The 20,000-nt window shown below is 37.3% G+C and overlaps 1 protein-coding gene across 13 annotated transcripts in view; it reads right to left on the reverse strand.

Annotated features, from left to right (window-relative positions):
- Positions 1–14: 14 nt before the first annotated feature.
- LOC149132790 (uncharacterized) overlaps positions 15–20,000 on the reverse strand; it is a 168,177-nt gene continuing 148,191 nt past the window's right edge. For 11 of the 13 annotated variants that reach the window (XM_089363118.1, XM_089363113.1, XM_089363109.1 and 8 more), the window contains one exon: positions 15–20,000. This exon is cut by the window's right edge and continues 335 nt beyond it. In XM_089363118.1, coding sequence (XP_089219244.1) covers positions 113–20,000 — 19,888 coding nt within the window. In that variant the 3' untranslated portion in view covers positions 15–112. The other 2 variants (XM_089363120.1, XM_089363119.1) reach the window with 1 other exon arrangement.

Here is a 20,000-nt window from a genome sequence, read left to right on the forward strand (position 1 = left end):
ATAATATATATATATATATATATATATATATATATATATATATATATATATGTAATATATAATATATACATATACATATATATATGTATATATACATAAAAATCAAATTAAATTAAGAGACCGCAATAATATTCTTTTTTCTTCTTTTTCTTACACGTGTACCAGTTGATATATATGCTAGGTTAATTTTGCTGATGCGGTTTATATTATTCAGTGATCGTCCCCTTCTGGTAGAGTCTGAATCGTTCCTGTCTGAGAGCATCTCCTGTTCCGAAAGCCACAATAGTTCTTTTACCGGTGACCTCCGGCAGCGTGACCTTGATCGTGGATTGTTGAAGGAGTCAGCTGATAAATAGGGAGATGTTGGTGTACCTGCTCTCTTTGTCGGTGGTGTTGTTGAGTTCGCACGAGGTAGTGGCAGTGGAGGTGCACTCGTATCCTCAGAAACAACGATTTTAGGCCGTGGAGGAATTTTGGTCCTTTGATGGCTACTGTTGTCACGAGATGACTTATTGGAGTGCAACCACAGAGCCGTGTCTATCTCGCACGAACTCTCAGTTGTAGTAGACAACTGTGACATATTATGGTGCTTCTTCTTTTTTCTCTGCCTCTTCTTCCTCTTTGTCAGTGGTGTGGTATCCGAGAAAGCTGCTTCCTCTTCAGTTAGATGTTGTATCAGTGGCAGGTATGTATGCTGCCTATAAGGGGATTCAATTTTTATTAGACTGACTGGAATGTTCTTTGAGTCCCTTGAATGTTTGCTCTTCTGTTTCTTTTTAGACAACAGGGGCGAAGCTTTGCTGGAAGAGTTCCCTTTCTGAGATTTCTGTTTGGAATTTGGATTAGCTTCACCTACTTTCCGCATGGATTTCTCGGACAGGGAACTGTCCAAGACTTTCTTATTGGACTTGTTCTTTGATTCTGAATTTGAAGATTCCGTTCTTTCTTTGAACGATCTTTTGTCCTCTGTTTCTTTGAGTTCAGGGATCGTAAGTGATGACTGCTTTAATTTCTTCTTTTTGTGTGTTGAGAGTTCTTCCAGTGAATCTGTTACTTGTTTGGTAATTGATGTCACTAAAGAAGATATTTTATCAACAACAGACTTAGCAACTTTTCCAGTTGATGATTCCTCTTTCTCTTTATTTTCTTTGTTTGGACATTTTGAGTCAGTTTCTGATGGAATTTTTGAAATTGGAGGTGCTATTGACATAAGTGTCGTTTTCTCTTCGACAGGTTCCAACTTCACTAATTTCTCAGTTTCAGCAATGAATTTCTTCTGAGAATGTTCACTGCTTGTTATGGATGAAGAATCTGTTGAGAGATTCTTAGATTCTTTGCTTGGACACAATTCACTGGAATTTTCCTTTGCAGAGACTTCTTTGTGTTTTGTCTTTTTCTTTGACAACTTTAATATACTAGAATTATTCTCATTAGTCTTTGAGTCCTCAGAGCTTTCTTCATTTGACGTACTAGATTTCTTTTTCCGGATTGGAGAGTCTTCAAGAACAGATTGGGCTTTCTTAGAAATTGCTGAAGAAACTTTCGACAAAGTTTGGCTAACCTTGTTCTCTGTCTTGGAAACATCTTTCTTTATTTCTACTGTATTTTTATCTTCCACTACAGAAATCTTGGCTGATGTTTCAACTGAAGAACTTTCAGGAGGAACTGGAATGACTTTGCCACTTTCACAGAATTTTACTTGTGATGTCTTCTTTTGTTTCTTCTTCTTTTTTGTGTCCCCTGGTATTGTCATAACCTGACTATGTTTTAGTTCTTCACTAATGGAAAAGCTCTGATTACTAATTGTGAGATCTGGAGTTTTTGCCACATTTAATTCTGATGTCATTGCTGGTGTGTCAACATATAAAGGACCTGTTTCTGTTGCCTTACTGTGAGTAGATTGGAAGAATTCTTCAATTCCTTTCGATAATATTGACTTCTCATCATCACCGTAAGGGAAAGGTGAACGCCTTTTCTTCTTGCTTTCCAAAGAAGCTATTTTTGTATTGGAAGTGCCAGAGCTTTCATTGTCCTTGTCTACAATGTTTGTTTCATCAAAAATTTCAGACTGTACATTTTCATTTGATTCAGAAATGCTAACAAAAGATTTCTTATCAGATTTCTCAGCCAGTCTGAAATCAGCATCTTTGAAATCCTCAGAAAATAACAGATGTTTGTCACTACCTGTTCCTTCTGGAGGAGAGCTGATGGATTTTGAAACTTGCTTATCTAGCACTGATTTTCTAGAAAGTTCAAGTTCTAAATAACTTTCATCTAAATCCTCCTTAACAATAGCTGATGAATGTGTTTTCTCTTGTGCAAAGGCCAAATTATTCCCCTCTTCACTTCTGGATAGTTGCTCTACTTTTGCTTGTACCAAAGAACAAGGTTTATTTTCTTTCTGAGCAGTTTTGTGAATGTTCTCGACAATCATTTCTCCTTTAACATCTTCCAGCATACTAGCTTGATGGGTAGTCACATCAATTTCAGTTTCAGATGGGAGCAGACTGTACACACACTCGTCTGTTCTTTCTTCATTGCTCTCCACAACAAACTCTTTCTGAAGTTCTTCCTCTGAAGATAACTGTCTGTCAGTTTTAGGATAGTCATCTTGAGATTTGGTAGCTTCTGAATCTTTCAATTCTTTCACCAGTGGAATCTGATCATCTCCCTCCTGACTTTTGATATTACTGGAATTTGCAGCAAGAGATTTGTACTTCTGGTCTAAGGCTCCATCTTTGCAAAGAGTGTCTGGTGTTTTTTCTTTAGAAAATGATTCTTTATCTTTCTTGGAAGACTGGTTAGACTTCTTCTGTTCTGATGTTGCTTCATTTTCATCTTTTAAAGATGACTTCTTTTTCTTTTTCTTCTTTTTCTTTGGATGGATGTCTTTGTCAGTCTCTTCTTCAGGAGAACATTTTGTGCAAGTAACATCCATAGGTTCACGTGTGGAAACAGGATCTTTAATCTCAGGAGTTGCTTCCTTCACTTGATTCTCATTAGGGGTAGCATCGATGTCTTTATCAGTTATTGTTTCAGGGGAGGATTTGCTCTCTGTTGACTTCAAAGCAGTAGTGTCAGTGCAAGATGAAACAGTTTCTGCAAGTGCAGGAAGTATATGTTGGCTGACATCAGGATCGCTTATTACGGGTTCTATAAAATCAGATGAATTGACTGAGTCATCACCATAGCCATATAAATATGGGGATCGCCTTTTCTTTCGTTTCTTCTTTGGCTTTTCTTCCTCAGGTGCATTTATACTTACATCGCCTGCAGTCACAGTTGACTGAACAGGGAAGGTAGGACTAGCAGTAACGGTGGATTCACCACATTTAACCTCTAGCTGCTTTTGCTCCACCTCTGTAATATCTGTTTTCAGTTCTATTTTTTCTGGAGATGATTTGCTAAATATTTCTGATTCCATTTGAGCTGGACTACTATCCTTTATCTCCGTCTGAGTTGTACTTTCCTCTGTCTTTGACAGAGCTGTATCTTCTGTTGTCTTCAACAAGCATGTACTTTCCTTTATTTCCAGTTGATCTGGACTCTCCTCTGTTTTTAACAGACATGACCTATGCTCTATTTCTAGCTGAGTTGCATTGTCCCATTCAGCAGTTAAATTAACATTGGATGACTCTGTAAATGTTTCCTGAACATCTGAAATCTCAACATGTTTAACAAGATCCACATTTTTACTCTGCTCTTCCTTTTTCTCTAACTGGTCAACAGATGAATGTTCAATGACTCCTATGTCTGTTTGTTCTTTGAGAAGCTGGCAATAAGGCTCAGTGTCAGCTACATTCACAAAAGCTTCAGGTTGTTGGACAGAGGCCAAATCAAAGCCAACTTCATCTGAATACTTAATGTTGATTGTGTTGTCATTCAATGGTTCACTGGTAATTTCACTGACTTTGCATTCTATACTTGAGATCTCAGTTTCGTGAGTAAACATTTCTTTACATGGACTGACAACTAATTTATTTACAGTCTGCTCAATTTCTTCTATTTTAGCATTTTCTTTGATGACATTTGGAGTAAATTCAGGGTCTAGTAATTCAGTTGAAGACTCCTGTTCAGTAATTGCATCGACAAAGTCAGCGTCATGTGACAAACGCGGTTCTTCTGTTACTGAATTGATTTTACTCTCTGTTTTTAAAGTATCCTCAGATATTTCAAATTTGTCTTCAGCTGCTAAGCTAGTTGGTGGTAATTCTTTCAAAGATTCTTCTGTTTCTAGCTCAGCCAATGATTGTATTTCCATTTGGCTTTTAGTTACAGCACTGTCATTTTGATCCACACCTGAAGAATCAAACTCAGATTCCTTGGATAATTCTGCTGTTGTTTCAACAAACTGCATCAGCATTTCATTATCAAGAGCAAAGAATCTTGGTTTTTTCTTCTGTTTCTTTTTCTTTTTGCTCTTGATGCCAGTACTCTTTGCGTCAGCATCAGTTTCTTTCAAGAACTGGTCTTTCTCAGTACTGTAATTTCTACAGATGTCTGTCTCTTGTCTTTGATTTTCATCAAATGTTGCCAAATGTTTGTCTGTAAGAATAACACTATATTCTTCTCGACTTCTTAGTTCTTCTGGGAATTCAGTCATAACATAACTTGATTCATTTCCAAAACATTCTTTATAAAATTGTTCCGATAATTGCAGAATGTTTTCAGGAGGTTTTTGTAGCTCCAGTTCTACCTCATTACTTCCTGGTGAAAACTTGCCAATATCTGTTTCTGAGAATTCAGCATTAGAAATGTCCTCTGGCTTTTTTGTTGATGTTTCTTCAGTAAAGTTAGATTTAACTTCATCAAAAGTAACTGGCATAATTTCCTCTTCAGAATGGTCTTTAACAGGCACTGATTTCTCAGCCAAAGAATTTTCAGGAATACTTACGCTACTTTCTTCAAAAGAGCTAGCTGAGGTAAATTCAAATTCTTTTCCTACCGATTCCAAAACACTGACATTATCTAACTCCTTAGCTTGTGGTTCATTCAATTCTTCATGTTGGATGGCATTCAACTCGTTAGTTTCACACAATTCTCTATTTAATAACTTCATCTGGAATATATCAACATCCGAACTTACAGTCTCTTTAGAAGTTTCACAATCAGCCCCATCATGTAAAGAGGAACTAGATTCAGCTAGACTGGTGTTAACTGGAAGACTGTAGCTCAACAATGGTTTATCAATCTGTTGACGCATAGTTCCAAAGAAAACTTCTTTTCTATCAACAAATTCTGAAACATCATCAAACATTTTGTCATTAGGACCTTCTGTGTGATCTTCAACAATTTCTATAATGGAATTCTCTTCAGAGATTTCTTCTGTAGCTTGAGAACTGAGATATTCAGAGTGTTCTGGAAAATTGTCAACATGGACAGGTTTCCCATCAGCCGAGTCAGGAACAGTAGCAATAATCTCTTCAGATAGATTTGCTTCAGTTAATGCTGTTTTATCTGTCTCACTTATAACATCTTCAGATTTCATACTAACATCATCAGACTGGGTTTGCAAGTTGGTCTCATCTGATGAAATGTTTGCTGATGGAAGCTTAGTACATTTATTGCTTACATCAATTTCTCCACCAAATTCCAGAATAAGATGTTGATTTGATGGATAATCCCCATCAGAATCAGAGGAGGATGTTTCCTGTGAAGACTCTGAATGATCTTCTGGTGATTTCGGTCGCTTTGTAACATAGTTCTGTGACAGTTCATCAGAAATCTCTGAACTATCAACTGAAAGCAGAGATGACAAGTCAATAGCGAGTTGTTCTGATGTTTGTGTGAGTTCTTGTGATTCCCTGCGAAGTTTTTCCATATCTGTTGAATCCAGCACATCTGTTGGCTTTTCGGTGTCATCATTGATGATGTTGCTATCATTATCAGCTATTTCATGAGCATTTTCTGCCTTACTACTAATGATATCAGATGACAAGAGCATTTCAGAATAAGTAAGTAGCATGGTTTTTTCAGGATCAGAAGATTTAGTTTGCCAATAAGGTTCTGCTTGAGATGGATAATTCATCAGACTGGGATAGTTACTGGTACCATATCGGAATTCATTTTCCTTGATGAAAGAGTAGCAATCAGTTTGGTAACCTGACTTTGAATATTGTGTAACAGATCCTTTTTGATTTACTTTCTGAAGCATATCTTGAATTTGTTCTTCAGTAAAGTATGACATTCTGTCATTCCTTCTTTCATCTGCTGTGAAGTCAATGACAACAGAATCTCTACGATCATTGCTCTTATCACTTAGTTTCTCCTCATCAGTATTTTTTACAATGATAGTTGTCTCCTCTTCAACTGATTCTTTTCTTTTTGATTCAAAGTTGTCTGAAGTGGTTGTATGTTCAGAAGGAGATTTTGCTATTGTGCATAAAACTTCTTCAGGAGAGTTTGCTAATGTCACACTAGATTTTACAGTCTTCTTTGATGGTGAACTTTCATCAAGGAGATTTGTTTCCTTGGGTTCAGCAATATTCATGTTTACTTCAGTTGAGAAAGTTCCGTACCTCTTTGGTATGACAAATATGTTATGGTAGTTTTTCATGTCATAGTCAGGCACAAAGGTGTGCAGTGTGCAACGGAAGCCTTCATATGAAGATGTTGATGAGCAATCAGATTCCATTGAGGATAAGCGTTTCAGTAGTTCACTGTGAGTTTCTATTGGAAATCCTGATTCACTAAGTCGGTGATGTTTCAATGCCATTTTGCATTCCTCATTATCCAATTGACTCTCTTCAACATCTTTACTCATTTCCTCCTCTGAAGACTCAGAATAATTAGGTACATTAATAAACAAGGCATTTGAATAATTACGATGCGGGGACTTTTTACGCCACCTCCGAGCAATTCTGTCTCCAGGAGACAGCTTTGATTTTGATCGTTTTGAACGTGATGTTAAACCATCCTTTTTGGCACTTGAGCGCTGATTTTGCAATTTAGTTGTATCAGAAACGCCAGTGTTTGGTAGTTGTAATTCCAGTGTGCTTGTAAACCTACAGTTTTCACTATCCTTGGTTCTATTAATGGAACTTTCTGAACTATCTAGATGTTCATCGCTGACATGGAGTTCTTCAGTAATTGGCAATTCAACCATCAGGACATTAGCAAAGATTTCTTCATTTTCATTGGCTGAAGACTTTGACTGAACCTCTGTTGATTGGTCTGTTTCTTGATGCTGATCTGTAGAGAGTTCAGAAAACTCACTGGACTTAAAATTGTCTACATGTTGATTATCTTGGTGTTTTATGTTTTTATCACAAGTAGATTCTATACTAGTGACAAATTTAGAGCTTTGAAGATTTCCCTGTGTATCAAGATTATCTTTGTCCTTGTTTTTTCCCATTTTTTCAATGAAGTACAGAGTCTCCAATTTCAGCATTAACTGTGTGTCTGGAATGTCTTCAGCATAGTTGGAGTAAAGTGAAGCAACATTTTGTAATTTCTGCTCCATTTGTTCAGTTACCTCAAGATTTACATATTTTGTTTCTGTTTCACTAGGTACAACTAATTCATCAGAGTAAGTTTCTTGGTTGTCCATCACTTCTGTGGATCTCATGGTATCTTGAACTTCTGTAAGATTTGCATCCTGGGGAATGATGGCATTAATGTCTTTTGCTACTTTTCCTTCCATGTTTTCATTTGAGTGGACCATTCCTTGAATGATTTCTGTAATTTTTTGAGAGATTTTAGTTCCTTCAGCTTTGACATCTTGCTCAGAAAGGTTTGCCTTTTCTGTTCGTTTGGTTCCTTCTGATGCCATAGCTACAATTTCACTGAGAAGCAAAGATATCTCTTCTTCTATTATATGTTTGCGCTGAAGAGCTTCTGCTTTTTCTTGTTCAGCTTTATTTAAAGTTTTTGTAGTCTCTTCATCCGTTGGTAAAAATAGAGTAATGGATTCATTTACTTCAGACTGAGTGTCATGTGTGTATGGAATATCAACTTTCACATGTGGTTCATCTTCAAAAAATATATCCTTAGCATCAAGATATTCATCATCAGAGTTGGACATAAGTGGCGTATTTTCATTGTCAGACAGGCATGTTGAACTGAGATAGCCAGGAGTTGCTGTGAACATTGTTCCAGTTGAACTCGCCCAAGAGTCAAGACTACCAGAGAAAAATTCAGGCTGGTCTCGATAACAATAGCTTTTATCTTGCAGAGATAGGTTACTAGCAATTTGTTCTCGCAGTTCCCAGTTAAAATCTTCTCTGTGATCAATGCTGTAATCAATATCTGATGCTGTTTCCTTGAGTTGCTCAAAAGACAGCGGGGAGGTGGATGTTTCTCTGGAAGATGGCTCACTGTGAAGACTACCTTTGGAGAAATCGTCCATCCTGGAATTGAGTCGAAGCTTAACGCTTTCCACATCTTCCAGTGGATACTTCTCTATTTCTGCATATTCACTGTCTTTTTGATGGGAAGTAAAATACATATTCCAAACTTCATTATCATCAGTATTTACAGCTTTTGTAACTAAAGATTTTTTTCCCGCAAAACCATGGTTCAGTTGGGTTAAATGGCAGTCGTTGTCAGCTGAAAATTGTAAAGGTGGTGAATAATTCTCTTCATTTTCACTATCACTAATTGAATCATATTCAAGTATTTCATGATGTTCTACTGAAGAGTCCATAGGTACATTATCTTCACAGTCACTAACCTCTTCAAGAGCTAAATGTTTCATGCGATGTTCTTTTCCTCCAGATGTAGAAAACTCTTTGGTTTCCACATCACCAGATATTTGGTCTTCAGTACTTAGAATATCAGCATCTTCGAGAGGATCAGACACAGTATCTTGCCAAGATTCCAAGAAAGTCTTTGCAGGTTCTTCCACTTTTGTTCTTACCTGAACTAAAGTGGGATCTTTCTCTTCCCAATCATTATCCTCTTCAAGAGCTGAATATTGCAAGTTGTCATCTGATGGTTCAATTCTGAATGTTGTCACATCATCACCAACACTCACTTGGACAATATTCTCAGAAGTAGATATACATTCCACTTTCTTTGTAGCAATGTTTTTAGTATCAACATTTTGGTCTTTGGGTTTTATATCATCAAATATTTGTTCTTCAGTACTGAGAATATCAGCATCTTCGAGAGGATCAGACACATTATCTTGCCAAGATTCTAAGAAAGTCTTTGCAGGTTCTTCCACTTTTGTTCTTACCTGAACAAGAGTGGGATCTTTCTCTTCCCAATCATTATCCGCTTCAAGAGCTGAATATTCCAAGTTGTCATCTTCTTCACCAGGTGTCACAGGTGTATAAAACATTGACCAAACATCATTTTCATCACTAGTTGTCTTTGCTTCAGATGAATCTGTTGCCTCATTATGGTGAGATGCAGATGGTAAATCCATAGTACCTTCAATTATACCAAGTTCATTTTCAATGTCATCAACAGACACATAGATGTCATCACCAATGTCGCATTTATCATTACATGGAACAGTTGAGGACATTGGGATGACTTCTATGTCTCTAGATTGTATCACATTGTCAGAATCATCAGTTCTTAGAATATCAGCATCTTCGAGAGGATCTGACACAGCGTCTTTCCCAGATTCCAAAAATGTCTGCACAGGCTCTTCCACTTTTGTTCTTACCTGGACTAAAGTGAGATCTTTCTCTTCCTTGTCATTATCCTCTTCAAGAGCTGAATATTCCAAGGTATCATCGTCTCCACCAGGTGTTATAGGTGTATAAAACATCGACCAAACATCGGTTTCATCATCAGATGTCTTTGCTGTCTTCTCTTCAGAAGAGTCTGTAACATTTTTTTGGTGAGATGCAGAATGCAAGTCTTTAGTTCTTTCTGTTATAAAAAGTTCATTTTCAATGTCATCAACAGACACATAAATGTCGTCACCAGCGTCCCATTCTTCCTTACACGGAACAGCTGAAGACTTTGGCACAACTTCTGTATGTCTAGATTGTATCACATTGTCAGAATCCTCAGTACTTAGAATATCAGCATCTTCAAGAGGATCAGAGACAGTATCTTTCCATGATTCCATGAAAGTCTGCACAGGTTCTTCAACTGGATGTTTTACTTGCATTGAAGTGAAACTTTTCTCTTGCCAGTCATTATCCTCTTCAAGAGCTGAATATTCCAAGTTGTAATCTGATGGTTCAATTCTGACTGATGTCACATCATCACCAACACTCTCTCGGACAATACTCTCAGATGTAGATAAACATTCCAATTTCTTTGTAGCAATAACTTTAGTGTCAACATTTTGGTCTTTGGTTTTTCCGTCATCAGGTGTGTGGTCTTCAGTGCTCAGAATATCAGCATCTTCGAGAGGATCTGACACTGTATCTTTCCAAGATTCTAAGAAAGTCTTTGCAGGTTCTTCCACTTTTGGTCTTACCTGAACTAAAGTGGGATCTTTCTCCTTCCAGTCATTATCCTCTTCAAGAGCTGAATATTCCAAGTTGTCATCTGATGGTTCAATTCTGACTGATGTTACATCATCACCAACACTCTCGTGGACAATATTCTCAGAGGTAGATATACATTCCAATTTATTTGTAGCAATATTTTTTGTATCAAGACCTTGGTCTTTGGGTTTTCCATCATCAGGTATTTGGTCTTCAGTACTGAGTATATCAGCATCTTCAAGAGGATCTGATGCAGTATCTTTCCCAGATTCCAAAAATGTCTGCACAGGCTCTTCCACTTTTGTTCTTACCTGGACTAAAGTGAGATCTTTCTCTTCCTTGTCATTATCCTCTTCAAGAGCTGAATATTCCAAGTTATCATCGTCTCCACCAGGTGTTATAGGTGTATAAAACATCGACCAAACATCGGTTTCATCATCAGATGTCTTTGCTGTCTTCTCTTCAGAAGAGTCTGTAACATTTTTTTGGTGAGATGCAGAATGCAAGTCTTTAGTTCTTTCTGTTATAGAAAGTTCATTTTCAATGTCATCAACAGACACATAAATGTCGTCACCAGCGTCCCATTCTTCCTTACACGGAACAGCTGAAGACTTTGGCACAACTTCTGTATGTCTAGATTGTATCACATTGTCAGAATCCTCAGTACTTAGAATATCAGCATCTTCAAGAGGATCAGAGACAGTATCTTTCCATGATTCCATGAAAGTCTGCACAGGTTCTTCAACTGGATGTTTTACTTGCACTGAAGTGAGACTTTTCTCCTTCCAGTCATTATCCTCTTCAAGAGCTGAATATTCCAAGTTGTAATCTGATGGTTCAATTCTGACAGATGTCACATCATCACCAACACTCTCTCGGACAATACTCTCAGATGTAGATAAACATTCCAATTTCTTTGTAGCAATAACTTTAGTGTCAACATTTTGGTCTTTAGGTTTTACATCATCAGGTGTTTGGTCTTCAGTGCTCAGAATATCAGCATCTTCGAGAGGATCTGACACAGTATCTTTCCAAGATTCCAAGAAAGTCTTTGCAGGTTCTTCCACTTTTGTTCTTACCTGAACTAAAGTGGGATCTTTCTCCTTCCAGTCATTATCCTCTTCAAGAGCTGAATATTCCAAGTTGTAATCTGATGGTTCAATTCTGAGTGATGTCACATCATCACCAACACTCTCTCGGACAATACTCTCAGAGGTAGATATACATTCCAATTTCTTTGTAGTAATGTTTTTGGTATCAAGACCTTGGTCTTTGGGTTTTCCATCATCAGGTATTTGGTCTTCAGTACTGAGAATATCAGCGTCTTCAAGAGGATCTGATGCAGTATCTTTCCAAGATTCCAGGAATGTCTGTATAGGTTCTTCTACTTCACTTGTTACCTGAACTAAAGTGGCATCTTTCTCTTCCCAATCATTATCCTCTTCAAGAGCTGAATATTCCAAGTTATTGTCATCTTCTCTAGGTGTCATAGGTGTATAAAACATTGACCAAACATCTGTTTCATCATGGGTTGCCTTCTCTTCAGAAGAATCTGTGACATCTTTGTAGTGAGATGCAGATGGTAAATCCCTAGTTTTGTCTGGTATACCAAGTTCCTTTTCAATGTCATTAACAGACACATAGATGTTGTCATCGGAATCCCATTGTTTTGTACAAGAAACAGTTGAAGATTTAGCAACAACTTCTGTATGTCTTGAGTGTATCACATTGTTGTCAGAATCATCAATACTGAGAATATCAGCATCTTCGAGAGGATCTGACACAGTGTCTTTCCAAGATTCTAAGAAAGTCTTTGCAGGTTCTTCCACTTTTGGTCTTACCTGAACTAAAGTGGGATCTTTCTCCTTCCAGTCATTATCCTCTTCAAGAGCTGAATATTCCAAGTTGTCATCTGATGGTTCAATTCTGAATGTTGTCACATCATCACCAACACTCTCATGGACAATATTCTCAGACATAAATATTGATTCCAATTTCTTCACATCAATACCTTTTGTGTCAATATTTTGCTGCTTGGTTTTTACATCATCAGGTATTTGTTCTTCAGTACTCAGAATATCAGCATCTTCGAGAGGATCTGATGCAGTATCTTTCCAAGATTCTAAGAAAGTCTGCACAGGTTCTTCCACTTTTGTTCTTACCTGGACTAAAGTGGGATCTTTCTCTTCCCAATCATTATCCTCTTCAAGAGCCGAATATTCCAAGTTGTCATCTGATGGTTCAATTTTCACTGATGTCACATCATGATCATCAAATCTCTCTCTGCCTACATTTTCAGAAGTCAATCTACCAAAAGCCTTTGTTTCAAAATCTTGTCCCTTGGTATTTAAATCACCAGATATTTGATGATCTTCAGTTCTTAGAATATCAACATCTTTAAGATGACCTGACACTATATCTTCACAAGATTGTAAGGAAGTTTCCGCAGGCTCTTCATCTTCTGGTCTTTCCTGAGCTAAAGTTGGGTCTTTCTCTTTCAAGCCATTATCCTCTTCAAGAGCTGAATAATCCACTTTAGTGTATGAAGTATTTTCTTCTGTTTCACTACCATCCTCTGCATCAACAAACTCCATTTTAAGCTCCTCTTCTGCATCAACAAATTCGGCATCTTCCTTATCTGAATATTCACTGTCTTCCGTTGTCTGTTTGTGACATAAATCCTGATGTTCTCTTTCAACAATTTCTTTCTCTGAGAATAGTTTCCCATCTTCAGTTGTCTGATGTACAGATGTTTTCTCAAAGACACTAGTTTGTGTATCTATTGCATTTGAATCTTGATATTCATAATGACTGCTAGTTTCTTTGTCAGTAGATGAGTCGTCATTATCAGACATCACTTCCTCATTCTTGTCATACTCTTCCATCTCACCATTTTCTGGAGAAGTAGAAAGCATAGTCAACCATATATCATCATCATCTTGATCATCATAATCGTCACCTTTCTCATCAGACTCTTCTTCCAAAGTTTTTATTTCATCTGCTTTTCCTGAAGGTTCTTCATCCAATTGGATGGTGTCACATGTCATTTTCTTGATATCAGTGTCTTTAATCAAAGAACCTTCAGGTTTGGAAGGTGAATCATCAATATGATCAATGCTTTTGGATTCACTTGTGGTATCTGACTGGAAGAATCCATGAGGCTTCATAAAATCTTCGGAAATACTTTTGGAACTTCGTTCAATTGTGCGGAAATTGGTATCAGGTATTAGAAAAGACTCACGTCTATCAATACTGTATTCATCTGTAAAAGAAATATTCTGAGATATTAATGTTTTGTCTTGAAGCATTGAGTCTGACAGGAGAGAAAGATCAAAATGTCTACCACTGATGTTATTTTCAGCAGATGTTTTGTCATCAGATATCTCTCCCTTTTCAGAATTACTCTCTTTCCTATTTTCTTCAATATCTCGAGAAGGTGCTTGATGTTTCCCACCAGAATTAGAAGAACCTAACAATATGTCAGAAGATTCTGTGACAATTTTGTGGTGAGATATAGATGGTAATTTTCTAGTTACTTCTGTTATACCAAGTTCATTTTCAATGTCATCAACAGACACATAAATGTTGTCATCGGAATCCCAATTTCTCTTAATAGGAAAAGTTGAAGATTTAGCAACAACCTCTGCATGTCTAGATTGCATAAAATTGTCAGAATCATCAGTACTTAGAATATCAGCATCTTCGAGAGGATCTGACACAGTGTCTTTCCAAGATTCTAAGAAAGTCTTTGCAGGTTCTTCCACTTTTGGTCTTACCTGAACTAAAGTGGGATCTTTCTCCTTCCAGTCATTATCCTCTTCAAGAGCTGAATATTCCAAGTTGTCATCTGATGGTTCAATTCTGACAGATGTCACATCATCACCAACACTCTCGTGGACAATATTCTCAGACATAAATATTGATTCCAATTTCTTCACATCAATACCTTTTGTGTCAATATTTTGCTGCTTGGTTTTTACATCATCAGGTATTTGTTCTTCAGTGCTCAGAATATCAGCATCTTCGAGAGGATCTGATGCAGTATCTTTCCAAGATTCTAAGAAAGTCTGCACAGGTTCTTCCACTTTTGTTCTTACCTGGACTAAAGTGGGATCTTTCTCCTTCCAGTCGTTATCCTCTTCAAGAGCTGAATATTCCAAGTTGTAATCTGATGGTTCAATTCTGACAGATGTCACATCATCACCAACACTCTCTCGGACAATACTCTCAGATGTAGATATACATTCCAATTTATTTGTAGCAATATTTTTTGTATCAAGACCTTGGTCTTTGGGTTTTCCATCATCAGGTATTTGGTCTTCAGTACTGAGAATATCAGCGTCTTCAAGAGGATCTGATGCAGTATCTTTCCAAGATTCCAGGAATGTCTGTATAGGTTCTTCTACTTCACTTGTTACCTGAACTAAAGTGGCATCTTTCTCTTCCCAATCATTATCCTCTTCAAGAACTGAATATTTCAAGTTATTGTCATCTTCTCTAGGTGTCATAGGTGTATAAAACATTGACCAAACATCTGTTTCCTCATGGGTTGTCTTCTCTTCAGAAGAATCTGTGACATCTTTGTGGTGAGATGCAGATGGTAAATCTGCATCTTGGTCTTTGGGTTTTACATCACCAGATATTTGGTCTTCAGAACTAAGAATATCAGCATCTTCAAGAGGATCTGACACAGTGTCTTTCCAAGATTCTAAGAAAGTCTTTGCAGGTTCTTCCACTTTTGTTCTTACCTGAACCAAAGTGGGATCTTTCTCCTTCCAGTCATTATCCTCTTCAAGAGCAGAATATTCCAAGTTGTAATCTGATGGTTCAATTGTGACTGATGTCACATCCTCACCAACACTCTTGTGGACAATATTCTCTGATGTAGATATTGATTCCAATTTCTTCACGTCAATACCTTTTGTGTCAATATTTTGGTCTTTGGGTTTTACATCATAAGGTGTTTGGTCTTCAGTGCTCAGAATATCAGCATCTTCGAGAGGATCTGACACAGTATCTTTCCAAGATTCTAAGAAAGTCTTTGCAGGTTCTTCCACTTTTGTTCTTACCTGAACCAAAGTGGGATCTTTCTCCTTCCAGTCATTATCCTCTTCAAGAGCTGAATATTCCAAGTTGTCATCTGATGGTTCAATTGTGACTGATGTCACATCATCACCAACACTCTCGTGGACAATATTCTCTGATGTAGATATTGATTCCAATTTCTTCACGTCAATACCTTTTGTGTCAATATTTTGGTCTTTGCGTTTTACATCATCAGGTATTTGGTCTTCAGTGCTCAGAATATCAGCATCTTCGAGAGGATCTGACACAGTGTCTTTCCAAGATTCTAAGAAAGTCTTTGCAGGTTCTTCCACTTTTGTTCTTACCTGAACCAAAGTGGGATCTTTCTCCTTCCAGTCATTATCCTCTTCAAGAGCTGAATATTCCAAGTTGTAATCTGATGGTTCAATTGTGACTGATGTCACATCATCACCAACACTCTCGTGGACAATATTCTCTGATGTAGATATTGATTCCAATTTCTTCACGTCAATACCTTTTGTGTCAATATTTTGGTCTTTGGGTTTTATATCATCAGGTGTTTGGTCTTCAGTGCTCAGAATATCAGCATCTTCGAGAGGATCTGACACAGTATCTTTCCAAGATTCTAAGAAAGTCTTTGCAGGTTCTTCCACTTTTGTTCTTACCTGAACCAAAGTGGGATCTTTCTCCTTCCAGTCATTATCCTCTTCAAGAGCTGAATATTCCAAGTTGTCATCTGATGGTTCAATTGTGACTGATGTCACATCATCACCAACACTCTCGTGGACAATATTCTCTGATGTAGATATTGATTCCAATTTCTTCACGTCAATACCTTTTGTGTCAATATTTTGGTCTTTGCGTTTTACATCATCAGGTATTTGGTCTTCAGTGCTCAGAATATCAGCATCTTCGAGAGGATCTGACACAGTATCTTTCCAAGATTCTAAGAAAGTCTTTGCAGGTTCTTCCACTTTTGTTCTTAACTGAACCAAAGTGGGATCTTTCTCCTTCCAGTCATTATCCTCTTCAAGAGCTGAATATTCCAAGTTGTCATCTGATGGTTCAATTGTGACTGATGTCACATCATCACCAACACTCTCGTGGACAATATTCTCTGATGTAGATATTGATTCCAATTTCTTCACGTCAATACCTTTTGTGTCAATATTTTGGTCTTTGGGTTTTACATCATCAGGTGTTTGGTCTTCAGTGCTCAGAATATCAGCATCTTCGAGAGGATCTGACACAGTATCTTTCCAAGATTCTAAGAAAGTCTTTGCAGGTTCTTCCACTTTTGTTCTTACCTGAACCAAAGTGGGATCTTTCTCCTTCCAGTCATTATCCTCTTCAAGAGCTGAATATTCCAAGTTGTCATCTGATGGTTCAATTGTGACTGATGTCACATCATCACCAACACTCTCGTGGACAATATTCTCTGATGTAGATATTGATTCCAATTTCTTCACGTCAATACCTTTTGTGTCAATATTTTGGTCTTTGGGTTTTATATCATCAGGTGTTTGGTCTTCAGTGCTCAGAATATCAGCATCTTCGAGAGGATCTGACACAGTATCTTTCCAAGATTCTAAGAAAGTCTTTGCAGGTTCTTCCACTTTTGTTCTTACCTGAACCAAAGTTGGATCTTTCTCCTTCCAGTCATTATCCTCTTCAAGAGCTGAATATTCCAAGTTGTAATCTGATGGTTCAATTCTGACAGATGTCACATCATCACCAACACTCTCGTGGACAATATTCTCTGATGTAGATATTGATTCCAATTTCTTCACATCAATACTTTTTGTACTAACATTTTGGTCTTTGGTTTTTCCGTCATCAGGTGTGTGGTCTTCAGTGCTCAGAATATCAGCATCTTCGAGAGGATCTGACACAGTGTCTGTCCAAGATTCCAAGAAAGTCTCCACAGGTTTTTCATCTGGATGCTTTACCTGAAATAATGTGGGGCCTTTTTCGTCCCAGTCATTATCCTCTTCAAGAGCTGAATATTCCAAGTTGTCAATTTGCACAGACATCACCTTAGAAACACCTACTTCCCTGATAACATTTTCAGAAGTGGGAGTACTAATGTCTGGAATGTTTGAATATATCACAGTATTTATGTTTTTCCCATCGTCAATGGTGTCATAGTTTGGTATTTCGGCATTTCTAGTTAGAATATCAGCATCTTCAAGAGGATCTGATGCAGTGTCTTTCCAAGATTCTAAGAACGTCTGCACTGGTAATTGATGATATTCAACTACTTGTAGTTTGGACGGATCTTTCTCTTCACAGTCATTATCCTCTTCAAGAGCTGAATATTCAAGATTTTTCTCATCTGTAACTGCATCTTTGTTTCCATTTTTAGAAGGATCTAAAACATTTTCATTCTTGAAAATTTCATGAGATTTGTTAGTATTTATTTCTCTATCTACAGAATGAACTGTTTTCCCAGAACTTTCAGGGTCTTGGGAATCATCTCCATCCATTAACACCTGTGTTGTGATGTTGTTTACTTCACTGTGATGAATGCCAAGCAGTTCTTGTGTTCCTTGAGATGAGCACTCGACAACTCCTGAAGTGATCTTATCACCTATCTGGCTGTCACTTTCAACTTTTGTAACCTGAGGATCTTTTCTTCTTTCAGATGTTTTCGTGTCTCCAACACCTTTGAAACTATCTTCTGATGAATAAAATCTTGACCATATATAATGATCTTTTCGATCTTCTTCAAGTGGTTCAGACACAGTGTATTTCCAATCAGTGCTATATTGATTTCTGTCAATCAGTGATTTATAATCATCTGTATTCTCATCTGTTTCATAAAATTTCCTCCAAATTTCATTGTCTCTGGTTATTTTCAAAGCTTTCTCTTCCCAATCCTTGTTGGATATTGGATTGTAAAACATTTTCCAAATGTCTTCTTGCTCTATTTCATTTTCCAAAGGTTCAGATTGTGTAGAATCGTCTTTCAGTAAGTATGTCATGGTGTCATTATTGTCTTTACTTGGTTCTTTCAGAGTAAGACATGGCTTTTCATTCCAGTCATTATCCTCCTCAAGCGGAGAATAAAACTTTGTCCAAACCTCATTATATTCTGTATCTAAATTTGAAGTTACAGAATCTGAATGTGGTTGTACAGTTTGGTCAATGGGACTAGATCTCCCATCAAATCCAGTTGAAACATTCAAAGTAACTTCCTCTGAGTGTGATGGAAGCCTATTATTTTCTGGTTCTGATGATGTTTTTGTCTCTGGCTGGGTTAAACCAGCTTTGCTTGTCATAATGTCCTTGCTTATTGATGTCATTTTAGTTACAGGACATATATCATATAATATTTCAGTAATATATTGGTGTGGTTGTAGGGTTTGAGTGTCATCAAGATTAGAGGACACTTGGTAAGTTTTGTCCTCCAAATTAGTCCACTGAGGAATATTATCTGACTGATTTACTAAGATGGAACTAGTGGTGTCAGTCATTTTCATATCAGTTTTTTGATCAACTGAAATATATTCAAAGTTGTTTAATTCACTCTCATCTCTAGATGTTTCTGTATGAGAGGAAACATTAGTGACCAAATCAGACCTGCTAAATTGGGCATCTACAGTGTCTGAAGTTTTGGTCTCTTCTGGCTTACCTGTAGATTGTAAAGAAGCTTCTGCAGCCTCTCCACTTGTGACAATTTCTTGGGTAGTTTTTTGTGTTCTGTCAGAGTCGAGTAGGCTAATGTTGGTATCAGCTTCAACAGGTATTAGCTTCTCAGAACTTTTCAGTTCCTCATATTTTTGTACGTTTGTGTCTCTTCTAGAAACAACATCTTTAGCTCCTAGCGAATTCAGTTTTTCACCTGTATGTTCTAATTCATAATCTTCAGTTTCTTCTCCATCTAAACTTTGTATTTTTAGGGGTTGTTTTAAAATTGGGCTAACTGAAGATTCTTGAAAGGATAAAGGATCAGACTCTTTTGTGTTAGTGGCTTGTAATGTAGCTTGGTCCAAAAGAGAACCATCCTTTATAACTAGACTAGACATTTCTTGACTAAACCTTATCTGGTCTCCTTGTAGGGAATCTAAGCCTGAAGATACGTCATCTCTTGAGACAGTTATAGAACTTTCACAGATGTCAGTACTGTAATTGTCTTCAGAGACTTGAGTTACTCCTAAATCTAAAGCCCCACCACTGCCACTTTCAGGTTTTTCTACTCTAGTTACATCAGACTGGCTATGAGCAACATATTCTAAATCGGATTGATCTAAACTTTCATGGTCAAACTCATGCGAAGTTTCTGATATGGGGGTAGAAATACTAAGATCACCTGACATGAGGCCTGAATCAAACATCTCTGATGTGTCATAATCACTGCTAGGGGATATTTCTTCTCTACGATCTAAATACTTTAGTTTTGAGTTTTCATTCGCTGAAGGAGATTCTACGAGAGAATCGTTGTTAGTCACATGATCAACATTTAAGTCACTGGTAGCTTTGACCAGTCCTGCATCTACATCACTGCAAATACCATTATAAAAAAAACCATTGCTTACTTCCTCAGCTTTGGAAGCAGTG

This window comes from Octopus bimaculoides, chromosome 14, assembly GCF_046866305.1.
Source record: "Octopus bimaculoides isolate indiv1 chromosome 14, ASM4686630v1, whole genome shotgun sequence".
NCBI classification, from domain to species: domain Eukaryota; kingdom Metazoa; phylum Mollusca; class Cephalopoda; order Octopoda; family Octopodidae; genus Octopus; species Octopus bimaculoides.